Source organism: Populus alba, chromosome 12 (assembly GCF_005239225.2).
Source record: "Populus alba chromosome 12, ASM523922v2, whole genome shotgun sequence".
In the NCBI taxonomy this organism is placed as follows: Eukaryota; Viridiplantae; Streptophyta; class Magnoliopsida; order Malpighiales; family Salicaceae; genus Populus; species Populus alba.
Genome location: NC_133295.1, coordinates 5,455,334 through 5,479,323, shown reverse-complemented (window position 1 = coordinate 5,479,323; position 23,990 = coordinate 5,455,334). Strand labels below are relative to the sequence as shown.

The 23,990-nt window shown below is 33.8% G+C and overlaps 3 protein-coding genes across 9 annotated transcripts; 2 read left to right on the top strand and 1 right to left on the bottom strand.

The window, feature by feature from the left end:
• The first annotated feature begins 346 nt into the window (after nucleotides 1-346).
• On the top strand, nucleotides 347-4,510 carry LOC118046338 (LEAF RUST 10 DISEASE-RESISTANCE LOCUS RECEPTOR-LIKE PROTEIN KINASE-like 1.2). 3 transcript variants are annotated; one of them, XM_035055187.2, is made up of 4 exons: nucleotides 347-1,313; nucleotides 2,899-2,940; nucleotides 3,091-3,345; nucleotides 3,435-4,510. In XM_035055187.2, the coding sequence occupies exons 1-4, from the start codon at nucleotides 494-496 to the stop codon at nucleotides 4,319-4,321; spliced, it is 2,004 nt and encodes a 667-aa protein (XP_034911078.1). In that variant the 5' UTR covers nucleotides 347-493; the 3' UTR covers nucleotides 4,322-4,510. The 3 variants fall into 3 exon arrangements, with proteins under 3 accessions (XP_034911078.1, XP_034911076.1, XP_034911081.1); XM_035055185.2 differs by having other exon boundaries at nucleotides 347-1,322; XM_035055190.2 differs by lacking the exon at nucleotides 347-1,313 and adding an exon at nucleotides 1,371-1,785.
• Nucleotides 4,511-7,044: 2,534 nt separating this feature from the next.
• On the bottom strand, nucleotides 7,045-13,233 carry LOC118046339 (LEAF RUST 10 DISEASE-RESISTANCE LOCUS RECEPTOR-LIKE PROTEIN KINASE-like 2.1). Its single transcript, XM_035055191.2, has 3 exons — nucleotides 12,270-13,233; nucleotides 8,658-8,696; nucleotides 7,045-8,424 (listed from the first exon to the last, which is right to left on the bottom strand). The coding sequence occupies exons 1-3, from the start codon at nucleotides 13,081-13,083 to the stop codon at nucleotides 7,310-7,312; spliced, it is 1,968 nt and encodes a 655-aa protein (XP_034911082.1). The 5' UTR covers nucleotides 13,084-13,233; the 3' UTR covers nucleotides 7,045-7,309.
• Nucleotides 13,234-15,319: 2,086 nt separating this feature from the next.
• Nucleotides 15,320-20,589, top strand: LOC118046340 (kinesin-like protein NACK1). 5 transcript variants are annotated; one of them, XM_035055192.2, is made up of 14 exons: nucleotides 15,321-15,560; nucleotides 16,062-16,455; nucleotides 16,536-16,625; nucleotides 16,719-16,819; nucleotides 16,945-17,061; nucleotides 17,167-17,248; nucleotides 17,327-17,394; nucleotides 17,492-17,551; nucleotides 17,674-17,798; nucleotides 17,950-18,148; nucleotides 18,247-18,357; nucleotides 18,447-19,499; nucleotides 19,659-19,981; nucleotides 20,085-20,589. In XM_035055192.2, exons 2-14 carry the CDS (start codon nucleotides 16,218-16,220, stop codon nucleotides 20,410-20,412), a joined length of 2,895 nt encoding a protein of 964 aa, XP_034911083.1. In that variant the 5' UTR covers nucleotides 15,321-15,560; nucleotides 16,062-16,217; the 3' UTR covers nucleotides 20,413-20,589. The 5 variants fall into 5 exon arrangements, with proteins under 5 accessions (XP_034911084.1, XP_034911083.1, XP_034911087.1 ...); XM_035055193.2 differs by lacking the exon at nucleotides 16,945-17,061 and having other exon boundaries at nucleotides 15,320-15,560; XM_035055195.2 differs by lacking the exons at nucleotides 15,321-15,560; nucleotides 16,062-16,455 and having other exon boundaries at nucleotides 16,587-16,625; nucleotides 16,971-17,061.
• Nucleotides 20,590-23,990: the final 3,401 nt, after the last annotated feature.

The window sequence follows — 23,990 nt, the reverse complement described above, 5'->3', positions numbered from 1 at the left end:
TATTGTAGTTCAGATTTGTGACATTTAATTAAATATTACAATTCATAAATTCCATAACTAAAAATATACTATTTTGAAAAAAAAAATTATTGCTATGTTAATTAATATTTTATTTTTTTATTTTGATTGCTAATTGTAAAATTTATCCCTTGTTCACAACGTAACACCTAACGCCCGCCAGTGCCACCAAACACAGTCCAAAATATTTTCTACTGCCACCCTGGAAGTCAATTGTCAACTTTTCTTTTTCTTTTTTATTCATTCTCCATAATAATCTTTAATTAATATTTGGGCATCTATACTTTTATTTTCTTCGTCAAAGCAAATAAGAGGCCCCTTGTTTACATTATTATAAGGTACACCTTAACATTTGCCCAAGCTTCTCCTCTCTTTCATCTCCTTGAAAATGATAGAATAATCTGTGTGTTGAGCCACCAGTTAAATCCCCTTCTCCTAGCTGAAGACTCTTCTCTTCACTTTCAGAAACAGAAAAATGGTTGCCCATCTTTTGCTATTACTCTATCAACACCACCCCATCATCACCATCTTCCTTGTCCTAATCCTTGCATCAGCATCTTATGGCAAGGATGATAATAAAGATTTCAGAGACTGCGAAAAGCATTTTAATTGTGGAGTCTTATCAAACCTTTCTTATCCTTTCTGGGGAGGTGATCGACCTGAAGTTTGTGGACATAAAGGGTTCAAGCTCAAGTGTGAAAAAGGTCAGCTCCCTATAATACCTAGTGACACACTAGAATTCCGCCTATTTCGTTTAGATCAACCTTCCAGGTTGATGACTCTGCGGCTAGTGAATTCCCAAGATTACATTTGTCCTTCTCATACTTTACCCAATTCAAGTACTGAGAGTGACATCCATGTCTTCGGCTATGACCTCAAGCTTAAAAACCTGAACTTACTTTACAACTGCACGGTCTCGAGCTCGAGCTCGAGCTCGACGCTGGAGCAAAATAGAATTTCGAGTTCGTATTCGTATTGTAGTGAATATAGTGGCAGTTCATTCTATGGAGGTGATGATATCTTGGAGAGCAGTAGTGGGCTAAACCGAACCCAATGTAGCATATGGTTCAAAATCCCCATTCCAGTTGAGTCTTTTCGTCGACTAAATGGTGACACACCAGACTTGGAGCAAGTTTTAGGAGAAGAGTTCAGCGTGTCGTACAAGTATGATGAAGGTCCTTCAATTTGCGATGGATGTATGGCCTCGAAAGGAATATGTGGAACCAACTTGACTGATCCCAAAAGAGAGTTCTTGTGCCTTTGCCGTGACCACCCATATTCTTTGGTTTGCAAAGGTCAGCTAAGTATGCCTTTTCCTTCTTTTTTTCTTCCCTGTTAATTATATGTTTTATTATTCATTTCAGTGTGTTTCGTGTTATTTGTGTGGGTAATTAAGTTAGCTGGGTAATCAGGGTTGATAATTAGGAAGAGGGCATTGTTCTTGTTCGGAACTCAAGATTAACTTTCCAATGGCATTAATGACCGATTAGAAGCCCATTAACCCATCTATCATAGGAAAATTGTTAAGCAATAGTTTAGTCCCTCTATCGCTTACAATTCTGCAAGCTAGTTCTTCTACTTTTTTTTTTTAATTAAATCTCTAGATTACCCTTTTTATTTTTTTAAAGAAACATTTTGGCTGACCCCACAAGAAGGTGAGCTTGAGTGTCTTATTAATGGAAAATGACTTCCCCAAGTCTAGTTTGAACCTGTCAACGGTCTGCAAAAGCTTCGAAGCTTCGTTGCCAATTGCCGTGCATATTCGGGGTTCGTTTTCTTCAAAAGCTATGTCAATTTTCATGGCCATCTGGGCTTTTTTCCTTTTTTTATTCAATGGTAGACAAAATTGTCTGTTTTTACTTTATTCAAAGTGAATGAAATATCCTAGAGGTAGCCTGGAGGGGTCAACAAATATTTGCCAATTTCATTTTATTAATTTTTTATGCATAAGCTATACGAGAGTGTTTTGTTTTTCTTACCCAACCCCTGCTTGAATTTCCCTCTTTTTTTAAAAAAATTATTTGGAAGTCTCCTTTCCAACTCTATTTAATCTTTTTATATTTTTTTTTTCTAATCTTGGTTTTTAATTCTTTCGAAGTTTCCTTATTTATTTGATATATTCATTGATTCACAAGAGTTGATTTTATATTAGATATCATCATTTGTTATGCATTTTCGTGGGTCCTTAAGTTGACATGGTTTGAATCTTTATTGTTTTTCTTAAGATAAGCCTGATGTCAAGAGCCAGCCCTGTGATCCGGTAAACTTGACTAAAAATGTGTTTGGGCAATTATTTTTTAAATATTTTTTATTTCAAAACACATTAAAATAATTTATTAGCGAGTTCTCACACAACCGCATCCTTCCATTTCGATTTCCCAATATGCCTCAGCTAATTAATCTTCCCACAACCCCTATTCCCCATTTCTGATGTTTGAGATATTAACATCATTTTTCTAAAAGCATTTTTCAAAAAAGTTTTTCAAATACAGAAACAAAAAGGCTAGCGCAAATCTACTTTTAGTGACATGAAGGCACTTCTACTCTTTGAAAATCTCAATGCTTCAATAGAGTTGTACTTGCATCAGAGTATTTGTCAGTCTAGAACCATAATTCTTTCTATATATTTTTCGTATACATTTTGTTGGCTTGTTTATATGGAATGCTAGATGCTTCTATTTATTTGATTGATCTTTTTCATGAATACAAGTACATGCAAACAAAGCATTTGCTGTGGAAATTTTGCAGTTTAATTTAGAAAAGTTCGGTTTTTTGTATATAAAGCTGTTCTTACCTTGCAGAAGTCTAAAATTTCAGTTTTTAGTTTGAACTTTTTCATGAGAAATCTAACTCCTCACTGCTTTGTACTATTCTATCCAGGAAATAACGATGTCATGAATGTGGGTCGGAAGGTTCGTATGGGTAAGATGTTGTCATGATCTCTGTTTACCATTTACATATGTTTCACTGCATTAATTGTTAATCACTTCAATTACGTATCCAAATGCTATGAAAGTTTTCGCACCTAACTGTTACTGAAAAGGCTAACCAATCCCAGCATTCTCCTTTCAGCTCTTGGGGCATCTCTTGGTACGGTAATCATAATGTCCATAGCCTTCTTCTTCTGGTACCGCCACAAGAAAAGGCAATATGTATCCTTCGTCTCTCGAAGCATTGAATCAGTTCCATCTTCCAAGGCAAATATGGAGAAGCGAGGTAGCTACAATGGCGTCCATCTCTTCTCCTATGATGAACTTGAAGAGGCTACTAACAATTTTGATGAGACTAGAGAGCTTGGAGATGGAGGCTTTGGGACAGTATATTACGGTAAAGATTTAACAATCATTATTACAGTGTTGGCTTTTGAAGCACACAATTTATTTAAATCGTTGCTGCCGCCTATGTTTCTTCATTAGGTAAACTTCCAGATGGCCGCGAGGTTGCAGTCAAGCGCTTGTATGAGAACAACTACAAGAGACTTGAGCAGTTTTTGAATGAAGTTGACATCCTAACTCGCCTGAGCAATAAAAATCTTGTTCTGCTATATGGATGCACCTCCCGGCATAGCCGTGAACTCCTACTAGTGTACGAGTACATTCCCAACGGTACACTTGCTGATCATCTCCATGGTCAAAGAGCAAAGCCTGGTGCGTTGACTTTTCCTACTCGGATGAACATTGCTGTAGAGACTGCAAGTGCATTGGCATATCTTCATGCTTCTGATATTGTGCACCGTGATGTGAAAACCACCAATATTCTCCTCGGGAACGATTTCCGCGTAAAAGTTGCAGATTTTGGGCTGTCTCGACTATTTCCATTAGACGTCACCCATGTTTCAACTGCTCCACAAGGGACTCCTGGTTATGTTGATCCAGAGTATCATCAATGCTACCAGCTGACTGATAAGAGTGATGTCTATAGCTTCGGGGTGGTCTTGATTGAGCTTATATCATCAATGCCTGCCGTTGATATCTCCAGACACCGCCACGAGATTAATTTGTCTAACATGGCAATCAATAAAATCCAAAGCAATGCATTAAATGAACTTGTTGACCCGAGTCTTGGGTTTGAATCAGATTATGCAGCAAGAAAAATGATTTCTGCGGTGGCTGAGTTGGCTTTTCAATGTCTACAATCTGCAAGGGAGTTGAGACCCTCCATGGAAAAAGTCGTAGAGATTCTGAAAGATATACAAAGTAGAGACTACACGGCGGAAAAGGCAGAGGAGACAGATATTCCTTCAGATGATGTTGTGCTGTTGAAGAGTGGCCCGATGCCACTTGACTGCACGCTGTCACTGTGACCTGGAAGAGCACTACTACGACCTGACTTTTTCCTTGTTAATTTCATTAAATTTTCAAGTGCATAGCGAAGAAGCAGCATCCTGTGTGACTGATATCGCCAGTCTATTTATTTGCCGTGGCTTGGCAGTGTATTTTGACCAGATGTACATACATTGTTGGAGCACTAGTGGAAGTTGAAATTTTGCTGACTTCTCTAATCTCTTACTTTTCTGCAGATTAATAGTTTCAAAATTTGATTATTTCGCTCATTCTATTGATAGAAGCTTGGAAAAGCAATTCCTGAAAACAGGAAAAGGTTGTTTTTTAAGGATAGAAGACAGGAAAAGGTTGGTTTTTAAGGATAGACTGCTCAATTTTCTTTCCCATCAACATTTCAACATAATTTTCTCTGCAGCACAAGTGATTCATGGTGGATGCAATCTATTAGAATTGCTTGCTTCGACAGGGCAGCCGTGAGCTTGTTGCTTATTAGCAGAACCTTATCAACTATCTTGATCTCAGCGACTGGATTCGTAAAATCCAGCAGTTCATCTCTATGCCACGGCATTATTTCCATTAAAAAAAAAAACGGTTCACGAGATATATCATCCACTTCTCCCTACTTGAACAAGGCTCAGCTGTAATCTGATATTCTTCGTTGTTAGTGAATATATCCGGTAACTAATTGATATAACACTAATTTTATTTATGTAAATTATTTTTATTATTAATAAAGATTATTTTTATTATTTTATTAATGAACCTAATGTTTGATTAATAAATCTAGAGTAAAGATAAAATTCATGTGACAAAAATATTTTGTATAGAAAATTATAAAGTTGTTATAATTATGAGATTTATATTGCATTAAAGTATTGTTCATAAATATTTTTTTTTATCAATACTCTATTGAGACTAAATATTAATTAAAGTTGTTGAATCGATGCGTATTATGTTTCTTTTTTTATGAAAGGAAGCAGTTGCTTTTATAAACTGAGATATAAGAGATACCTAGAACTCATATGCAATTACTTGTTAGATGACATGTACATTACATTAGCATAAAAAAGAATTTCATATGGAGAGATCACCTATGTCTATGAAAAAACTCACGTTATAGTTGTGTAAATGGCCATTAAAGTTGAGATCATTAAGTTATTTTATATAGAGAGTATTATGTTTTGATCCTGATGACACATTATTCTAATCAAGGGTAACAAATATGTAGATATTAGATATAGTGTAAACTATATTAAGATATTTAAGTAATCAAGAGAGTATTCATCACCCTAGGTGAATTAAAAAAAAAAAAAATTGATTGTGAAATCCTTGATCAATGTGGAATGAGATTTAAAAAAAAGTTTCAAATCGTATTTAAAGAATCAATGACTATAGTGTTGAGAACTAAAATAATTTAACAAAGTAGACATGCTTTATGCTATAATGTCTAAATCGAAACATACTTGATTAAGGATAATAATTAAACTGAGAAATTGATCACTGAAAGATTAAATCAAACCACTTATGACTTTTCTAATATTTGGGGGATCATGATAAGATATTAAACATTGCATCTAATTTTAAAATATAAATCAATCAATTGTTGAATTGTTAATAAGTTAAATTGTATAATTTATTTAATTATATTTTAATAAATTAAATATTTAATATTGATTCTAAGAAATGGTTTGAAGCCATGAAATCTGAAATGGATTTCATGTACACCAATCGGGTATAGACTTTGGTTGATCCACCTAAAGGGATGTAAAATATTCTCTATGCTTTGGTTATAGAATCCATTATGCATGCGATGTTATGTATAAGATAAAATGTATCTCATGCTTTGAACATAACGAGTAGATAGCAATTCAATCCGGGTAAGAGTCATTGGAAGATAATTAAAAATATTCTTAAGTACTTAAAAAGAACTAAGAATGTCCTTTTGGTCTATGTAGGATATGAATTGAAAGTTCATGGTTATTCAAACCTACTCGGTCACACATATAAGAACATTTTAGTTAGAAATGAAAATGAGATGATTAATTAAGTTTGGCTTGATGGTAAATAAATTTTAGAAATTAAGGATTAGAATGTAATTAATACTGAGGATTTACAATTTTACATCTAGAAATAATTAAGTAAGGACTTGATTGAACAAATTTTTAAAATTAGCCCAAAATAATATATGTGATGGTATTTAAGGGTCAAATTGATACATTACTATTTATAGGGTTTTCAGGTTTTCTTATAAATTAAAAACTATGCCTTTTATTTTCTGAAAGGAGAGTATAGTATAGAAACACCTGGAACACAAAAGGAAAGAGCTAGTATTCTAAGATATAACAATCATCATTTTCTAAAAGGATTTAAGAGATTTCTCACTAGTGGTTTATGTGTATTGTTGTTAGAGGTTGGACACTTTAACAACTTGTGATTTACGACAATTCAGCCTTGAAGCAATTATTAAAAATTAAAAATAACATATAATTTTCAAGTAATTTTTCTATAAACTCTAAACAATTCTAGATTTATCTAATAAAATCTTTACGACTCCTAAAAATTTTAAATTTATCATTTCTATTATATATATATATATATATATATATATATTTTGAGAAACCAACATTTACAGCATATATAGATTGTACTGTGGAAATTCTATTGAAAAGGACATCCTGATTAATAAAAGGGACAGTACTGAAATTCGAAACATAAACTGTTAGATGTACACATGTCTGGCAAATAAGAAAATTTAGGGAACCATTTGATATCAATATGCTTAAAGCGACAATAAAATTCTTTACTTGGTAGTCAGTCCCATGTCTAGCTCTATCAAACATATAGCTAAGGGATTTTAGACATTATATGTGGCTGTAAATCTGTCCATAAAATGTATAATTAAAGCAGAATTTGTTCTTATTTTTGTGGATAGATCACAGAATCACATAGATCCACTCTGTTAATTCATGAGACACAGACCATTCTTTTCATACTGTAGCGATACAATTTCATGTCAAGGATGTTGTTGTTGAATATAGAATTAACCTTGGAGGAGAAGACAGGAAAGGCCTTGGTGGAATCTTCAATGCTCCAATAGGTCCTTCCAACATTTCTAACACTTTACTCATGGATGGTCGGTCAGCTGGATTTGTCTGGATGCACCACAAGCCAACTATTATTATTTTCCTCACACTGTCAGCTTGTTCTGAAGGTGGCAGTACCCCATTAATTCCAGATTCATCATCATCTACCTCAAGATGGTTATAAATCCATTGCGGAAAATATTTTTCGCTACCAGAACTGATTTCAGCTTCATGATTCTTTTTCCCTCCAACCATTTCCAGAACCATCATTCCATAACTATAGACATCGGACTTGTATGAAGCTCGCCCAAAGTTTCTACTGAACACTTCTGGCGCTATATATCCAATGGTTCCTCTTGCCTCCATTAACGATACATTGCTCTCCTTCCTAGGGCATGACTTCGCAAGTCCAAAATCAGATATCTTAGGGCAAAAATCTGCGTCGAGAAGAATGTTATGAGGTTTGATGTCAAAATGCACAATCCTTGTATTGCACCCTCGATGCAAATACTCAAGCCCTCGAGCAACGCCGGTTACAATTTGGTACAATTTTTCCCATCCTAGTTCTTGACTGGCTTGAAAGGCATTTTCATGATTTATGAACTTCTCTAAGGATCCGTTGGGCATGAAGTCGAAGACGAGAATTCTCTTGTCACGTTCGAAACAAAATCCAAGCAGAGTGACAATATTAACATGGGAAGTTCTACTAATGCTTGCTACCTCATTTAAGTATTCTTCCCCATTCCCTTCTGAAGCTACCAGGACCTTCACTGCCACCAAATGGCCATCCGCTAGCCTTCCTTTGTATACAGTTCCATAACCTCCTTGACCAAGTTTATCTTTGGAAAAATTGGTCATTTTCTTGACATCCGAAAAACTGTATCTTTTCAGAGGTAGAGGCACATGATTTCTTATCAAATCCTCAAGATCTTGATTATGTTTCTTCTTTAAAAAAACCGGTGGAGAAATTGATGAGGCCTTCCTTCTGGAATAAAGAATGATACAGATGATTAAAATTCCTGCTGATCCAGAGGCAACACCTGTCAGTTGAGGAAAGGGATGGATTACTTGGGTGGTGATGTTATCACGATATACAAACAACAGCAGAAGCAGTAAAATGATACTATAATTAATCTTTTGATTCTGGAGGTACAGGTAAACTTTCAACTGATGAGCATTCTGAATGCCGGTTTGGTTAACAAGATCCTGAAGTGGAAAGATGCCAATAGTGACCAAGGAAACAAAGCAGAAGTAGGTCAGGGGACTATCTTACCAATAGCAGTAATCCGTCGTCTGTCTTTCAGATTTTGACCTGGAGAACAAATAATGAGTGATGCATCAGTGCAAGATGAGGACAGCTTTGCCTTCAGAAGCAGCTCTGAACCAAAATGAACACAACTACTGGAATTTACGTTCTTAGCATTGGATATCACTTGATTTAGACACAGTTAACGAGATCAAAAGATGTTAGATGAGGTTGATCAATACATAAACAAATTCTCAAATCCACAGCAGCCGCCACTTCTCTCACAAGTGGAGCAGTTAATCATAGCAATGCAATTCAAGAGGAACCCCATAATCAAAACCTCAGTATATTTTGTTCTAAGCAAACTACCAACATCTTCACCAGTGTGAAGGGGAGCGTTAACTAAATCTAGGCATGAACTTCTGTGAGTAAATGTTGTTCATCTCCATTTCTTCGATGTGAAAACCAGAAAAGGAATAATGCGTAGAATTGGTAGATCAACTAAATGCATCTAGAGAAAGAGTAATCTTTAGACTTTGAGGTACAATTTTCTAAATGCATCTAGAAAACTTCGAATTGAAACCAGGCCTTTTCATGGCTATTAATTTGATGAGCTGATGGGTGAATGTACTTTGCTATTCTATGTTTTTTTTTTTTTTTTAAATATAACTCTTATCGAGAGATCCTTAGTAAATAGACAAGAAAAAATAATATGTAAAAAAGACAAGGAGATTTATCAAGGCTAGTGTTATGCAAGGGAGCTCGACAGGTTTCCTCATAGACATGCAGCAGCATTAGCCACAAGCAAGGAATTATTGGCATTAAGGATACCTCTGATGAACAATCATCATTGGAGATCGGGAGTACTGGCCTTTTGTCAACGCAAATGAGCTCAAAATTTGGATAGTTACGAAATGATTCTTGTTTATGAGATAGCAAGAAATGATAGCTTATTTTGAGGCCATTGCCACTGTGTTTTTGGGTTTTTTTTTATTTGTTTCAAGTTTTTTTCTTCCTAGCTTATTTTGTCTTTATCTGATGGTATGCCTTTGGTAGAAGATTTGATGACAGAATACGGATTAATCCCTAAATTTGCTCTATGTACTAATTTTAATCCAAATAATTAATTTTTGCATGTATTAAATCATGGGGGTAAATTTGATCTATGCACCAAGAAGCTAATTAGCTAGTTCCTTCCTCCTTCATCCTTTGTTATCAGCTTTGAAATATTTAAAACAGTTTTGTGCGTGCTAATTAGGGTCATAAATATAAAAGAGTACTACACTACTAGTATTTTAAATATACCACTCAATATTTTGGGAGTTCATTGCAAAGATTTTTCCCGATGAGTTTACATATGGATAATACTATTTGTTGGGAAAAAAAAATCATTGGTATTTTTATACAATAATTTTCTGGTAGTGCTAGTTGTTGAATATTTTGTTAATTAATAAGCTATTAACTCGGTTGCATGTATATACTAGTGATAAATGAGAATCCACGTTGGCCCTAGAAGACTTATGGTTCTGTTATGGTCATTGGGCAGTTCTCAGGTTTCTATAAAAATTTGTACTTCGGCTTTGACAAGCAAGCAGAGCTCTCATTCGCCGATCGCTTTATGTTCCATTGAGGTACCTCAAGCTCTTCACATTAACTAATTTGTTGACGAGCTCTCACCTTATACCCTTTTTGTTATTTATTAATGTGAATATTAGTATTAGTTTGTGTATATTTTAATTAATTTTATATAGTTTTTTTTATTATTAATGTGAATATTAGTGTTAGGTTGTGTACATCTTGATTAATTTTATAGGTTCTAATATTAATAACTATATAAGTTTTCAATAGCTTTAAGATTTGTGAGATTTAAATTAATGACTTTTAGGGAACATGTCTAGAATCTGACCAATTAAACTACACCCCTCAAAATTATTATTAGTTATAATAACTGCATTGACTAATACATTAAAATAAATTGAGATTTTTTATAGTGTACTTTACTATCTAAAACACTATTTATATAAACAATCAAGTACTTTTTAAAATTTTTCAATTCATTAATCTTTTTATTGAAATTTAAATTAGTACCTTCTCTTTGCTTTTTAAATATATTGTGTTCATATTTTTTGAATATGAGGTAGTTTTGTTTTAAATTATTTTGTATTTTTTATAATTTTAAAAAGGGATTTTATTTTTTATTTTATATAAATATAATTTGTTTGCATTGTGAACCCTTGCATAAACATAAAAACGAGGATAGTAAGACCCATCTAGTAAAAAAAACAAATGATAAAAATAATAATAAATATGATATGTAATGAAGAATATCATCTTCATACCTAAATTTAAATTTAAAGGTATTAATGAAATTAAAAAAAGAATTACAAATTTTGGGTTCAAAATTTCTTATGTCGGTGAAATAGATAAATGAGTTTTGATGGATAAAAGACAAGTAAAATAAGAAAAACAATTCCAAGAAATTAATAAGGTTATAAATAATAAATTACATAAAAAATATATAGTATAAAGAAAAGTTAAGAGTAATTGTACAAGCACCTATTAAAAATCGATAATATTATTATGAAATGGTAATGAGACATGAAAGAAATAAATGATAAAAAGGTAAAATATTAATATAATTGGTTACATAATTATATTAAATGATTATGAGAATTTGGTTATATAATTAATATAATTATATTTTTAAATAAAAAATCACTTACTATCAACTTTAGACTAGCATACAGAGCTCTCAATACTACAATTAGATCTAGTGAAATTTTAAAAGAAGTCTCGTAATATGTTGTCCTGCCATGGATTAAACCTCCCGCACTCATGATTTATATAATAGCCAAGTAGCAACACATAAAGGCATAGAAGAGTGATAAGTTTGTAAATAAATTGAACAGTGCCACCCTTTCCTCTTTAGATACTCAACTGTCCAGACATGGACGGAGGGGGGGAGATGATTTATTTATCCAAAAATGGAGAGAAATTTCCATAATTTGAGACATTAAGTGTGATTAATCATGAGTATGCGTGGAAAACGCAATTAAAATGGGTGGGGAGAAGGAATTTAAAGGGAAGAAAGTGAGGGTTTTAGTGAAAGAAAGTTTGAAACTAAGAGCGATGAAGAAAAAGCTTGGATTCCTTCATCAAGTTTTAGCATTATTATTTTTTTAACTATAAAGAAATTAACCGACTTGCGCTGCTTTTGCAGACCGTTGACAGGTTCAAACTGGACTTGGGGAAGTCATTTTCCATTAATAAGACACTCAAGCTCACCTTCTTGTGGGGTCAGCCAAAATGTTTCTCAAAAATAAAATAAAAAGGGTAATCTAGAGATTTAATTAAAAAAAAAAAAGTAGAAGGACTAGCTTGCATAATTGTAAGCGATCGAGGGACTAAACTATTGCTTAACAGTTTTCCTATGGTAGATGGGTTAATGGGCTTCTAACAGGTCATTAATGCCATTGGAAAGTTAATCTTGAGTTCCGAACAAGAACAAATTAAGCCCTCTTCCTAATTACCCAACTAAATTAATTACCCACACAAATAACACGAAACACACTGAAATGAATAATAAAACATATAATTAACAGGGAAGAAAAAGAAAATGAAAAGGCATACTTAGCTGACCTTTGCAAACAAAAGAATATGGGTGGTCACGGCAAAGGCACAAGAACTCTCTGTTGGGATCTGTCAAGTTGGTTCCACATATTCCTTTCGAAGCCATACATCCATCGCAAATTGAAGGACCTTCATCATACTTGTACGACACGCTAAACTCTTGTCCTAAAACTTGCTTCAAGTCTGGTCTGTCACCATTTAGTCGACGAAAAGACTCAACTGGAATGGGGATTTTGAACCATATGCTACATTGGGTTCGGTTTAGCCCACTACTGCTCTCCAAGATATCATCACCTCCATAGAATGAACTGCCACTATATTCACTACAATACGAATACGAACTCGAAATTCTATTTTGCTCCAGCGTCGAGCTCGAGCTCGAGACCGTGCAGTTGTAAAGTAAGTTCAGGTTTTTAAGCTTGAGGTCATAGCCGAAGACATGGATGCCACTCTCAGTACTTGAATTGGGTAAAGTATGAGAAGGACAAATGTAATCTTGGGAATTCACTAGCTGCAGAGTCATCAACCTGGAAGGTTGATCTAAACGAAATAGGCGGAATTCTAGTGTGTCACTAGGTATTATAGGGAGCTGACCTTTTTCACACTTGAGCTTGAACCCTTTATGTCCACAAACTTCAGGTCGATCACCTCCCCAGAAAGGATAAGAAAGGTTTGATAAGACTCCACAATTAAAATTCTTTTCGCAGTCTCTGAAATCTTTACTATCATCCTTGCCATAAGATGCTGATGCAAGGATTAGGACAAGGAAGATGGTGATGATGTGGTGGTGTTGATAGAGTAATAACAAAAGATGGGCAACCATTTTTCTGTTTCAGAACGTGAAGAGAAGAGTCTGAATTATTGTATTGAATAATCTTGAAGGTGTATAGAAACCCAGTTTTGTACTTGTTACAACAACAAACAAAAAATCAATATATGTAATGGCCAAGAAATCACCAAGTGTTTTGCCAGGAAGTTTCACAGAAGAGATGTGACAGTGTCTAATTTCCTCAATTGACTTGGATAGTCCTCCTTGCAAAATACAAACATGACCAATACTGTTTAAAAAATAAGGTAAACTAAAAATAGAAAATGGAAAGATCTCATATATTAATTAAAAAATAATTATTATTATCTTAAAAGATTAATCTTCAAGACAAGTTTTAAAATTATGATAAAAATTATTTTTATTCTTATATATTTTAATTAGATAATTTTGAAATTAATTTTATTTTGTAGGGATATATTAGAAATAAAAAAATATTAAATATTATCTCTAAAAACACATTTTCTTGCTATACCTCTTGTTTTAGAAAGAATAGAAATTTGCTTCAAAATTATTTTGAGAATAAATTTATTTTTATATATTAATCTCATTCTCTTTTATTATAAAATAGTAACAAAACATTATCATAAAAACATGGATTATTCTATTACAAATCTTGCATTTTCAAAAACCAAAAGTTATTATTTTTCTGAACAAATAGTTTTCTGAATTAAAAAAGAATTATTTATAACCTCAAAAAAAAAAAAAAAAAAAAAGAGAAGATGTGTGTTGTGAATGTATTTCTGGGTATTACAGACTTTTTTAACTAAGAAATGAAAAAAACGTCAATCTTGACCAAACCACCACCATCAACCATTGGATCAAAAGCTCCGCTCGCCAAAGCCACAGCCTCTCCTCTACAACCATTACAAACCCACCGACCTCATCGCGCCGTCTTCAACAACCACTGAAGCAACCCTGTAAAAACCCATTATTGCTTTTCCTCTTCCCTTAAGCAAAATCCCCTTCGCATTGTCAATCTCTGTCTTTTCAACACAATCCAGTCGAGCCCTCCTTCGTCGAACCAAACAGAAATAAAACCATTGATTGCCATTTTCCATGCAATAGCCCACCGTAGTAAATAAGCCCTAATTTTTTAGCCTCCTCCTTCTCCAAACTCATCCTCACATCAACCGTATAACTTGAATTAAAATCTGGAAAAAAATTAAGATCCCGATTCCCTTTTTTTTTTTTCCAGGTATTATAATCGTGCATGTAATCCATACGTTTCTTAATTTTTAAAAATCAGTGAGAATCATATCGTTGAGATATTTTTAATATTAATATAAATGTTAAAAATAAAATCTTATGGTGTTTTTGATGATTTTTTATTTTTTTTTTCTTTATTTTATTCCACCATATTACTTTATTTTTTATTTTATTTTTGGCTATTATATTTTAAATTTTATCTTTTGACCATTAAATATTCATAGATTTTAAATTGATTTTTATTTTAATTAATTAAATTATAATATATATATATATATATTAAAATATGATTAAACAACTATTAGTACTGATAAAAATTATATATAAAAAATGATATTCATAATTGTGGTGTCCAAACTATATTATTTTCAAAAACAATTCAGCCTGTATTATTTTACTACATATTTTACCAAATTATGTTATTAAAAAATAATTAACTACACACATAAATTATAAAATTGACAAGAAGACTAAAAGCCTAATAATAATGTCAAATCATGAGAAAGGTGCCTTAGTATATATAAAATTCATATTTTATTTTTATCCGCAGATTATTTATAGGCAATTTGAAATTGTATTCCAAATAATTTTTTTTTAAAATTGATTTGTTTTCTTTTTAATATTAACTTTTATATTTTTAAATTTTTTTAATATATTAATATTAAAAATAATTTTTTAAAAATAAAAAAATATTATTTTAATATATTTTCAAATAAAAAATATTTTAAAAAAATTATTATTATTCCATTTTTAAACTAAGAAACTCATCCATCAAATCATAATGTTTGATAATTGATTTGATTATACGCCTACATGCTATTCAAATTAGTGATTATGGACAAAAAATAATCAATAATGTTAAGAAAAATGACCACGTGTGCAATTATTATTATTGTTTTTCGCAAATTGGGAAGATTGGAACTTTCCATTTTGGTAAAGCAAAGGTAATATGGGAGCCATTATTAATAAAGTGGACCAAATTGAAACACACTCAATTGATTGAGAGTATATGTGTAGTTTGCCCTAAAAATGAAGAAATCAGAGCCTCAGAAAAGAAAAGAAACGAACTAGCCGTTAGAAATCAAATTCAAATTGGTCACAGGTTTTCATTTCATAAAGAAGCCAAAGAAAAGAGCAGACCCTCTCTCTCTCTTTAACCCCTGCAAAAACCCACCTCTCACATTCTCTCTCTGAAAAAGATCTAGTTTTTATCGGTTCTTCACTAGATCTGCTTGCATATCTGGAGAGCTCGGCTTGAGATTCCTGTATGTAATTGTTTCGTTTACTTTTTGTTCCATAATGTTTTCTATTTTTAAATTCTTGTGGTTTATAAAAGGTAAGACATTAGAGCTTAGAGCTTCAATTGGTTAGAATTTAGAGGTTTTTGAGTAACTTTCCATGTATGATTTAGTTTAGATTGATCATCGAAAACTCATCTTAAAAATGGTAAGGAACTTACTTTTTTTTGTGATTGATTTGTGCTTCATTTAATTTACCGAATAACGCATGAATTTGGAAAGAATGTTAATAGGAAAACTTAAAATTTTATTGGGCCATTAAAGCATATTATTATTTATTTGATCAATCAATTTGGATCTAATAGAAAGTGAACCGATAATGGAGAAAAGTTTACAGCTTTTTGTTTCCTTTTTCAACTTTCTGCTGTTTTAATTTGGAGAAATTGATTTTCTGAAAGAATTTGGTCAGGAGAAGAAATGAGTCTTTCGATGCAACTTATAATCTTTTTATTGAATTGGATTTGGCAGCTATTTATTTGTATAAACAAATTCTGCATCCAAGACAGAGAGGTCCCAGTTTTTTTGTTAGTCTCTCCAGTGAGAGAGGCAGAGGCTGGTGATTTCCATTTTCGGGTCTCTTGTGAGTGAATTGTAAAGGGAAAGAGGAGATTTTGACCAAAAAAGATGACACTTAGAACCCCTGGAACACCAGCTTCTAAGATTGACAGGACACCAGCAACAACCCCAGGAGGGCCTAAAGCAAAAGAGGAGAAGATTGTAGTTACTGTAAGATTAAGGCCTTTAAACAAGAAGGAGCAGTTAGCTAAGGACCAAATTGCTTGGGACTGTGTTGATGATCATACTATTGTCTTTAAGCCACCCCCTCAAGAACGAGCAGCTCAACCGGCCTCTTTCATTTTTGGTAATTTAATTGCAGCTTATATAAGAGATTTTCTTGTGATTTCATGCTTTAATAAAGGATTTTTGTTTTTCCGCTTTCAGATAAAGTTTTTGGTCCTTCTAGTATAACTGAAGCTGTTTATGAAGATGGAGTGAAAAATGTTGCTTTGTCTGCTTTGATGGGCATAAATGGTAACATAACCTATTCTTTCAATGGTAAATCTCAGGTTATGTGATTTTTGTAGTGCATCTGGATTAAACAATTCTTTCATTTTTACATTACAGCAACCATATTTGCATATGGGCAAACTAGCAGTGGGAAGACATACACGATGAGAGGGATAACTGATAAAGCTGTTAATGACATCTATAAGCATATAATGAATGTAAGCTTCATTAAAATCTGACATTGTGCTCTAGAAAGTTGGATTTTACTTGGTCTAGTTTATTGAGTTTATAGCAAAACTATATTCATTAGAAAGTTGTGGTTTTTGTTTTGGACTGACTGCAGACACCAGAAAGAGATTTTACAATTAGGATTTCTGGACTAGAAATCTATAATGAAAATGTCAGAGACCTGTTAAATTCTGAATCTGGTCGCAATCTAAAGCTTCTAGATGACCCGGAGGTATTGTTGCATTTATGAGTTTTTTTCTGCAGTCAAGAATGAACTTCATATGCTTTTCTGAATGATTCTCTCATTTACTGTATTTCTTGTGATTCCCAAATGCAGAAAGGTACTGTGGTTGAGAAGTTGGTAGAAGAGAAAGCAAGTAATGATCAGCATTTAAGGCATCTAATCGGTATATGTGAAGGTAATTTGGTGAAGCTTCTTCCTTTGCAAATACATTGCTAATTGGCAGTTGATTAACTTGTTTCTGATTATGTTGTAGCGCAAAGGCAAGTTGGTGAAACTGCCCTTAATGATACTAGCTCACGATCACACCAAATTATAAGGCTGGTAAGGTTCATGGATCATATGATGTATAGATTCAAGTTACAACAGTTCTTCTATGAAAACTAACATGTGAGTTGTTTTTTTTTTGTGTTGGATGTAGACAATAGAAAGTACACTTCGAGAAAATTCAGATTGTGTGAGATCTTTCGTTGCAAGCCTGGTAAAAAATATAGAAACTCTTGCCTTATTTCGCTCATCCTTTCGGTCCAATGAGTTGCCATCTAAAGTGCAGTATTTTTTGTGTGATTATAACTAATAACTATTGGGTGACCAATGACGCAGAATTTTGTTGATCTAGCTGGAAGTGAAAGAGCTTCACAGACACATGCAGATGGTGCCAGACTCAGGGAAGGTTGCCATATTAATCTTAGTCTGATGACCCTGACAACTGTGATTAGAAAGCTCAGGTCAGAGCCTATTCTTATTATGCTTTCACATGCTATAGCAGTACAGAATTGCGAAATGTACACATGCTCACAATTATAAACCTTAAATTTATCATTTAACATAGAGAAAATTTTCTTTTTCTGCATTGACTGACTGTTTTTATCTATGTAGTGTTGGGAAACGTAGTGGTCATATACCTTACCGAGACTCGAAGCTTACTCGCATATTGCAGCACTCACTTGGTGGGAATGCTCGTACTGCCATCATATGCACTTTAAGCCCAGCTCTGAGCCATGTTGAACAATCTCGAAATACCCTTTACTTTGCCACACGAGCAAAGGAAGTAACTAATAATGCCCATGTCAACATGGTATCGATCTTTTGTTTCTAAACCTGTTTAATTGAGTTTCCTTCTGACTTCAAATGACAATTCAAATACTGAATATTTTTTATGTGAAACTTTATTAGGTTGTTTCGGATAAGCAGCTTGTGAAACACCTGCAGAAGGAGGTAGCCAGGCTGGAAGCAGAGCTGCGCACTCCTGACCCTTCAAGGGAAAAAGAATTCAAAATTCGGCAGGTAAGCTGTCGTATAACTTTAATTTTAGTTGACTTCAAAATTATAATAATGGAAATGAATCCTTGGCCTTTGTATCTTATCGTGTCTAGATGGAGATGGAAATGGAGGAGCTGAGACGCCAAAGAGATCTTGCGCAATCTGAGGTGGATGAATTGCGCAGAAAACTTCAAGAGGATCGACAGGTTTCAAGCACACTGGAATCACCCCGACCATTAGTGAAGAAATGTCTCTCTTATTCTGATGCATCCTTGCCAAATCTTGACATCAAGGAGTCAAGCCACTGTGATAGAACCAGGAAAACGTTGCTAAGGCAGTCTATGAGGCAATCATCAACTGCACCTTTCACGCTAATGCATGAAATTCGCAAACTTGAACACCTTCAGGAGCAACTTGGGGAGGAAGCAAATCGAGCTCTGGAAGTTCTACAGAAGGAGGTGGCTTGTCATAGATTAGGTAACCAAGATGCAGCTGAGACAATTGCTAAACTGCAAGCAGAAATCAAAGACATGCGCACTATCCAACCAGTTCCAAAAGAAGTTGAAATTGGAAGTGTTGTAGCTCCTAACAAGAGTGTCAATGCTAATCTCAAAGATGAAATAACAAGGCTTCATTCACAGGGAAGCACTTTTGCAGATCTCGAAGAGCAACTTGAAAATGTTCAAAAGTCCATTGACAAATTAGTAATGTCTCTTCCAAACAATAATCCACAATCAAACTGTGAAGCAGCTTCAAAAGCTAAGAATCAACAGAAGAAGAAAAAGATACTTCCTTTGGCTTCAAGTAATGGCACCAACAGGCAAAATTTTATAAGGTCTCCTTGCTCCCCGCTATCAACTTCTCGGCAAGTTTTGGAAAGTGAGATTGAAAATAGAGCTCCGAATAATGATGACATTGTAGTCAGCGAGACCCTGTCAGAGTCTGAGAAAGAGACTCCTACAAAGATTGAAGAAGGAGGGGACATCTCATCAAAGGAAGGGACACCTGGTGGCTATCGGCGCTCAAGTTCAGTGAACATGAAGAAAATGCAGAAAATGTTTCAGAATGCAGCAGAGGAGAATGTTAGAAGCATAAGAACTTACGTGACCGAACTCAAAGAACGTGTGGCCAAATTGCAATACCAAAAGCAGCTACTTGTTTGCCAGGTATAATCGTTAATTCTATCATCTGCTTTGATTTTTCTTTTTCAGTGCACCAACCAGTTCTTTTCATTTGCATATATATAGAAATTATATCACGGCCAGTTTTTCTGATTTCATACAAAGTATTGAAATTTAAATCATCTGCAATTGTGATTCATTTAGGTCCTTGAGCTGGAAGCAAATGAAGCAGCTGGATATACTATAGAGGAGGAAGAAAATATAAATGAGCCAGAGCAGCCCCAAGTTTCGTGGCATGTGACTTTTAGGGAGCAAAGGCAGCTGATCATTGAGTTGTGGGATATGTGCTATGTATCGATAATCCACAGGACACAGTTTTATTTGTTATTCAAGGGCGACCCTGCTGATCAAATATACATGGAAGTGGAGCTAAGACGCTTGACTTGGTTGCAGCAGCATTTGGCAGAACTTGGCAATGCAAGCCCAGCTCATTTTGGAGATGAGCCTACACTATCTCTGTCATCAAGGTTCTCTCTCTCTCGCCAATTTTACTAGAACTGGCATTTCCCTTCTTTCTTTATCTTCAAGATCATTGAATATTTACAATTATTGTCTCATATTGTCTTGCAGTATTAGAGCATTGAAACGTGAAAAGGAGTTCCTTGCAAAAAGATTGACCTCACGTCTGACAGCTGAAGAGAGAGACGAATTATACATCAAATGGAATGTCCCCCTTGATGGGAAGCAGAGGAGGCTACAGTTTGTTAATAAACTGTGGACAGATCCTCATGATGCCAAGCATATACAGGAGAGTGCTGACATAGTGGCAAAACTTGTAGGGTTCTGCGAAGGAGGAAACATGTCAAAGGAGATGTTTGAACTCAATTTTGCACTGCCAACAGATAAGAGACCATGGATGACGGGCTGGAACCAAATTTCAAACCTTCTACATTTGTGAGAAACTCTCTTTTTGTTCGTTTGTAAGTATTTCCATTCTGTACATTTAAAGGAATTTTGGAGTTTCTCTCCAAGCATTCTAGATTCTTTTTTCATGATGGTGTAATCAATTGAGAGCACTATGGATGATGATGTTCTGGGATCTTCATATTTCAATAAAAAGGAATTCGTTCGTTTAGTTTTATTGTGATTGATTAACCTTCTAAAGACAGAATAGAAAGAAATGCAGTTAAATTAATCAATGCTAGCCAAGAAGCTCTACTGTTTTGGCATTCCCTTGACGCATGAAAAATTATATGTCGTATTTTCTTGTACTTGCTATCTCAAAATTAAGCACCTTGCCTGCTGACTAAACTGCTCTAAAAATATGATTATGTTGTGCGTGTGAGGGAGTGAGAGAGAGAGAGAGAGAGAGAGAGGGAGGGAGGGAGTCTGGAGTCGTCAGACATGTTGTGATGAGCTAATGATCCAGCATAGATTTCAAATTGTAAAATATTACAGAAAATGCCTTCTAAATTACCAGTAGTATACAATAAACCACACCAGAGACAGAAATTGGTGACATGTGACCATGACCCCAACATTATTTCCATTAACTAGTGCTCTACTACTAGTACCACCATACACATATTATACCACACCTGCAGATTTAAAGATAAATTAAGCACCGACTCTCAAGCCTCCACACCACCCTTCTAATCATGCAGTAACCTACATGATTCATTCAGGATACAGAGAAACTGAGAAGAAAATCCTTATCATTTAGCATTTGGGGAAGGGAGTTCCACAGGTGCTAGCAACTTTCCTGGCATTTGGAGTGTTGATAAACTTCTGAAGTTTTGGGTTCTTGAGGTACTGGCAAAGGCAAGGCTTCTGTTCCTTGATCTTGCTGCAGCATAGGTTAGTTGGTGGAGTAGAAGATGTGATTGCACTCACACAAGAGCTCAGCTGTGCTGGGCTGCATGTCACAGCATCCACTTTGGCATGTTCTTTAGCCAGAAGTAGTACCAAAAGAGTGCAAACTACCATACAAGATGTCCTCATTTTCACTTGAACCAAAAACAAATGGCTGAATACACAATACTAGGTATGTGCGTGCTTGAGTGAGTGAGCCAGAGAGATTTGAGGGGTGTGCAGTGCATTTGGCTTGGCAACCCTCTCGATTTATAGAGGAACAGAGGAGGAAAAGGAAGTATAAAATGATTAAACAATGAAGTGCAATAGGTATTTTCCTGTTCTTCACTACTGGTCTAGCTACCAAACAATATGAAAAGAAAAAAAAAAAAAACTCAAGTTTAGGGTCCACCATGACCATTGTCATTTGTCAAGTCGCAAATCCACCTTGTATAAACATAGAAAATGTGTATTTGTGTGTGGGGTTTCTGGCGTGAACAAATGCTTGGATTATTCCGGAAAAGTCCAACCTATTTTTAATTTTTCTTTTCATTGGAGCCCATGATCAAGAACATTTCTTTGCACTTTGGTTAAATGCGCACAGTATTAGCCTCATGATTATTTCCAAGAAAAAAAGAAGAGAAAGTGGGGCATCCATCCAATAATACATTACAGTATCTCGCATGGCAATGCAATGATTTCAATCAATTATTTCAAAGGGTTGCATGGATAGTGAGGTGTTATTTGCCTCGTCTTTTATTTTTCCAGGATATAATTTCCAAGAGAAATTAGGTCCAAAATGGAGCATTGATTCAATGGTCAAAATTAAGTAAAGTAAGGGAAAAAGAAAGAAGGAGAAAAATTGCTGAGGACCTCTTGATGGCCCCATACTTGGTTAAATTTCGCATCAGGATTTTCTTTTGATGAAAGTAAAGCAAGTACAGAAGAAAGGGAAGCCTCATCATATACAAGTGTTGTCCTTGACAAAGATACAACAAAACAGAGCATTTTCTATCAAAACTTTCCCATTTCTCAGAACTTTAATGTGAACATTTGAAGAGGATATTCAAGATGCAATTCTTGCTTTTCTCATATATATCTATTTCTGCAGTTTTCCTTACTGTGGGTTGTAGTTGAGGCAGCCAGGAGCCTAGTGGAGGCCCAGCCCCTGTAAAAATCTCGAAATTTTAAAAGCTCTCTCTTTTTTTCTTTTTTTTTTTCCTTTTCATAGGAAAATAACCTCGTTTTTCCATTAGGGATAAAAATCCCACTTCAGACACTAGCCAAAAAAAAAATAAAAATTCCCTTCCTCTCCTGTTTTCCCTAATTTTCCCTGACCTAAATCCTTCAATTAAAGCTACTTCTTCCTAAGCAACAACATCTGACTTCAATTCAAGTTTGGATTTTTTTAAATCTAATGCAAGTTAACTTTTCCCTTTTACTTCTCTCCAGTGATTTCAACAAAGTTTTTTTACAAGTAGATTTTTTATAGCACTTCTGTGATGGGATTGAATTTGATTTTTTTTTTTTTTTCATAAAACTATTGATATTCATGGTGTGATTCGAAATCTTATGTCTCCTGTTTCTTGCTTCAAATAGAATCTTGACTGATTCTGTTTAGTTAGCAAATGGAATTGTTTCTATTCCATTAAAAAATCAATAAGAATAATTAAAATAAATATATAAGAATTTTTTTAATTTTATTTTATTTCAAAAAAATTATCAGCCATAAATAATATTTTGTTTTAACTTATATTTTTTAAAAAAATTTATATAATTATATTTGATAGATACAAAGACCAACAAAAATAAAATGATAAATACAGGATGAAGATGATATTAATTTTATAGTTATGATTCAATTGAGAATTGCTCTTGGTCTCTTTTCTCGTAAAAAGGTTAGTTTATATATATCTTGTGTTTAATTTCAAACTTTTAACTCAAATTGTATTTACATATCATATATGGTAGATTAGAAGAAAAAATTATAAATCTTGTTATATTAATTTTGCCCTCATTATACTAGCTGTACCCTAGAGTTTTAGAGTCGGCTTCAACATTCTTGAGTAGCATCTAAGAAAACTTTTATTCTTTATCATTATTTTTTTAACAATTAGAGATCAAACATGTTATCAAATAAGAGAAATTATTTTATCAAAAGTGTATTCTTCTGTTTCATGTAAATGTAAAAGATATGGATAATTTTCAAGATAGTTCCTATATTTATACCTAATAATTTCTCATCAAATAAAATTATATTACTTTATGGTAATGATGGTCTTGTGGGGGGTTGTAATGCAATAATTTTAGGTGCATCATATAGATATTCAAAAATATCATGTCAAACTTATTTAGAGGCTTTACAAGCAGTTTTATTTGTAAAACCAGCTATATATATATATATGCTAGACTAGTGAAAAATGATATTTGGTTTATCATGAAAAGGCATGATAAACATAAGAAAGTTTTTTAAAGAAACCTAGAGTTTATACGAGTTTAAATTTATAAGCATTTAAAAACATAACTAATGACAAGCATGCTTTCAACACAAAAATAATTATAGAAACTCTTCATTCACCCTCTTTTATAGTAAATTTTAGAAACTAAAAGGTTGAAGAATTACTAAGAATTAATTCTTACCATTATCAATTATTGAATTGCCACCATATATCAAAAATTAAATCT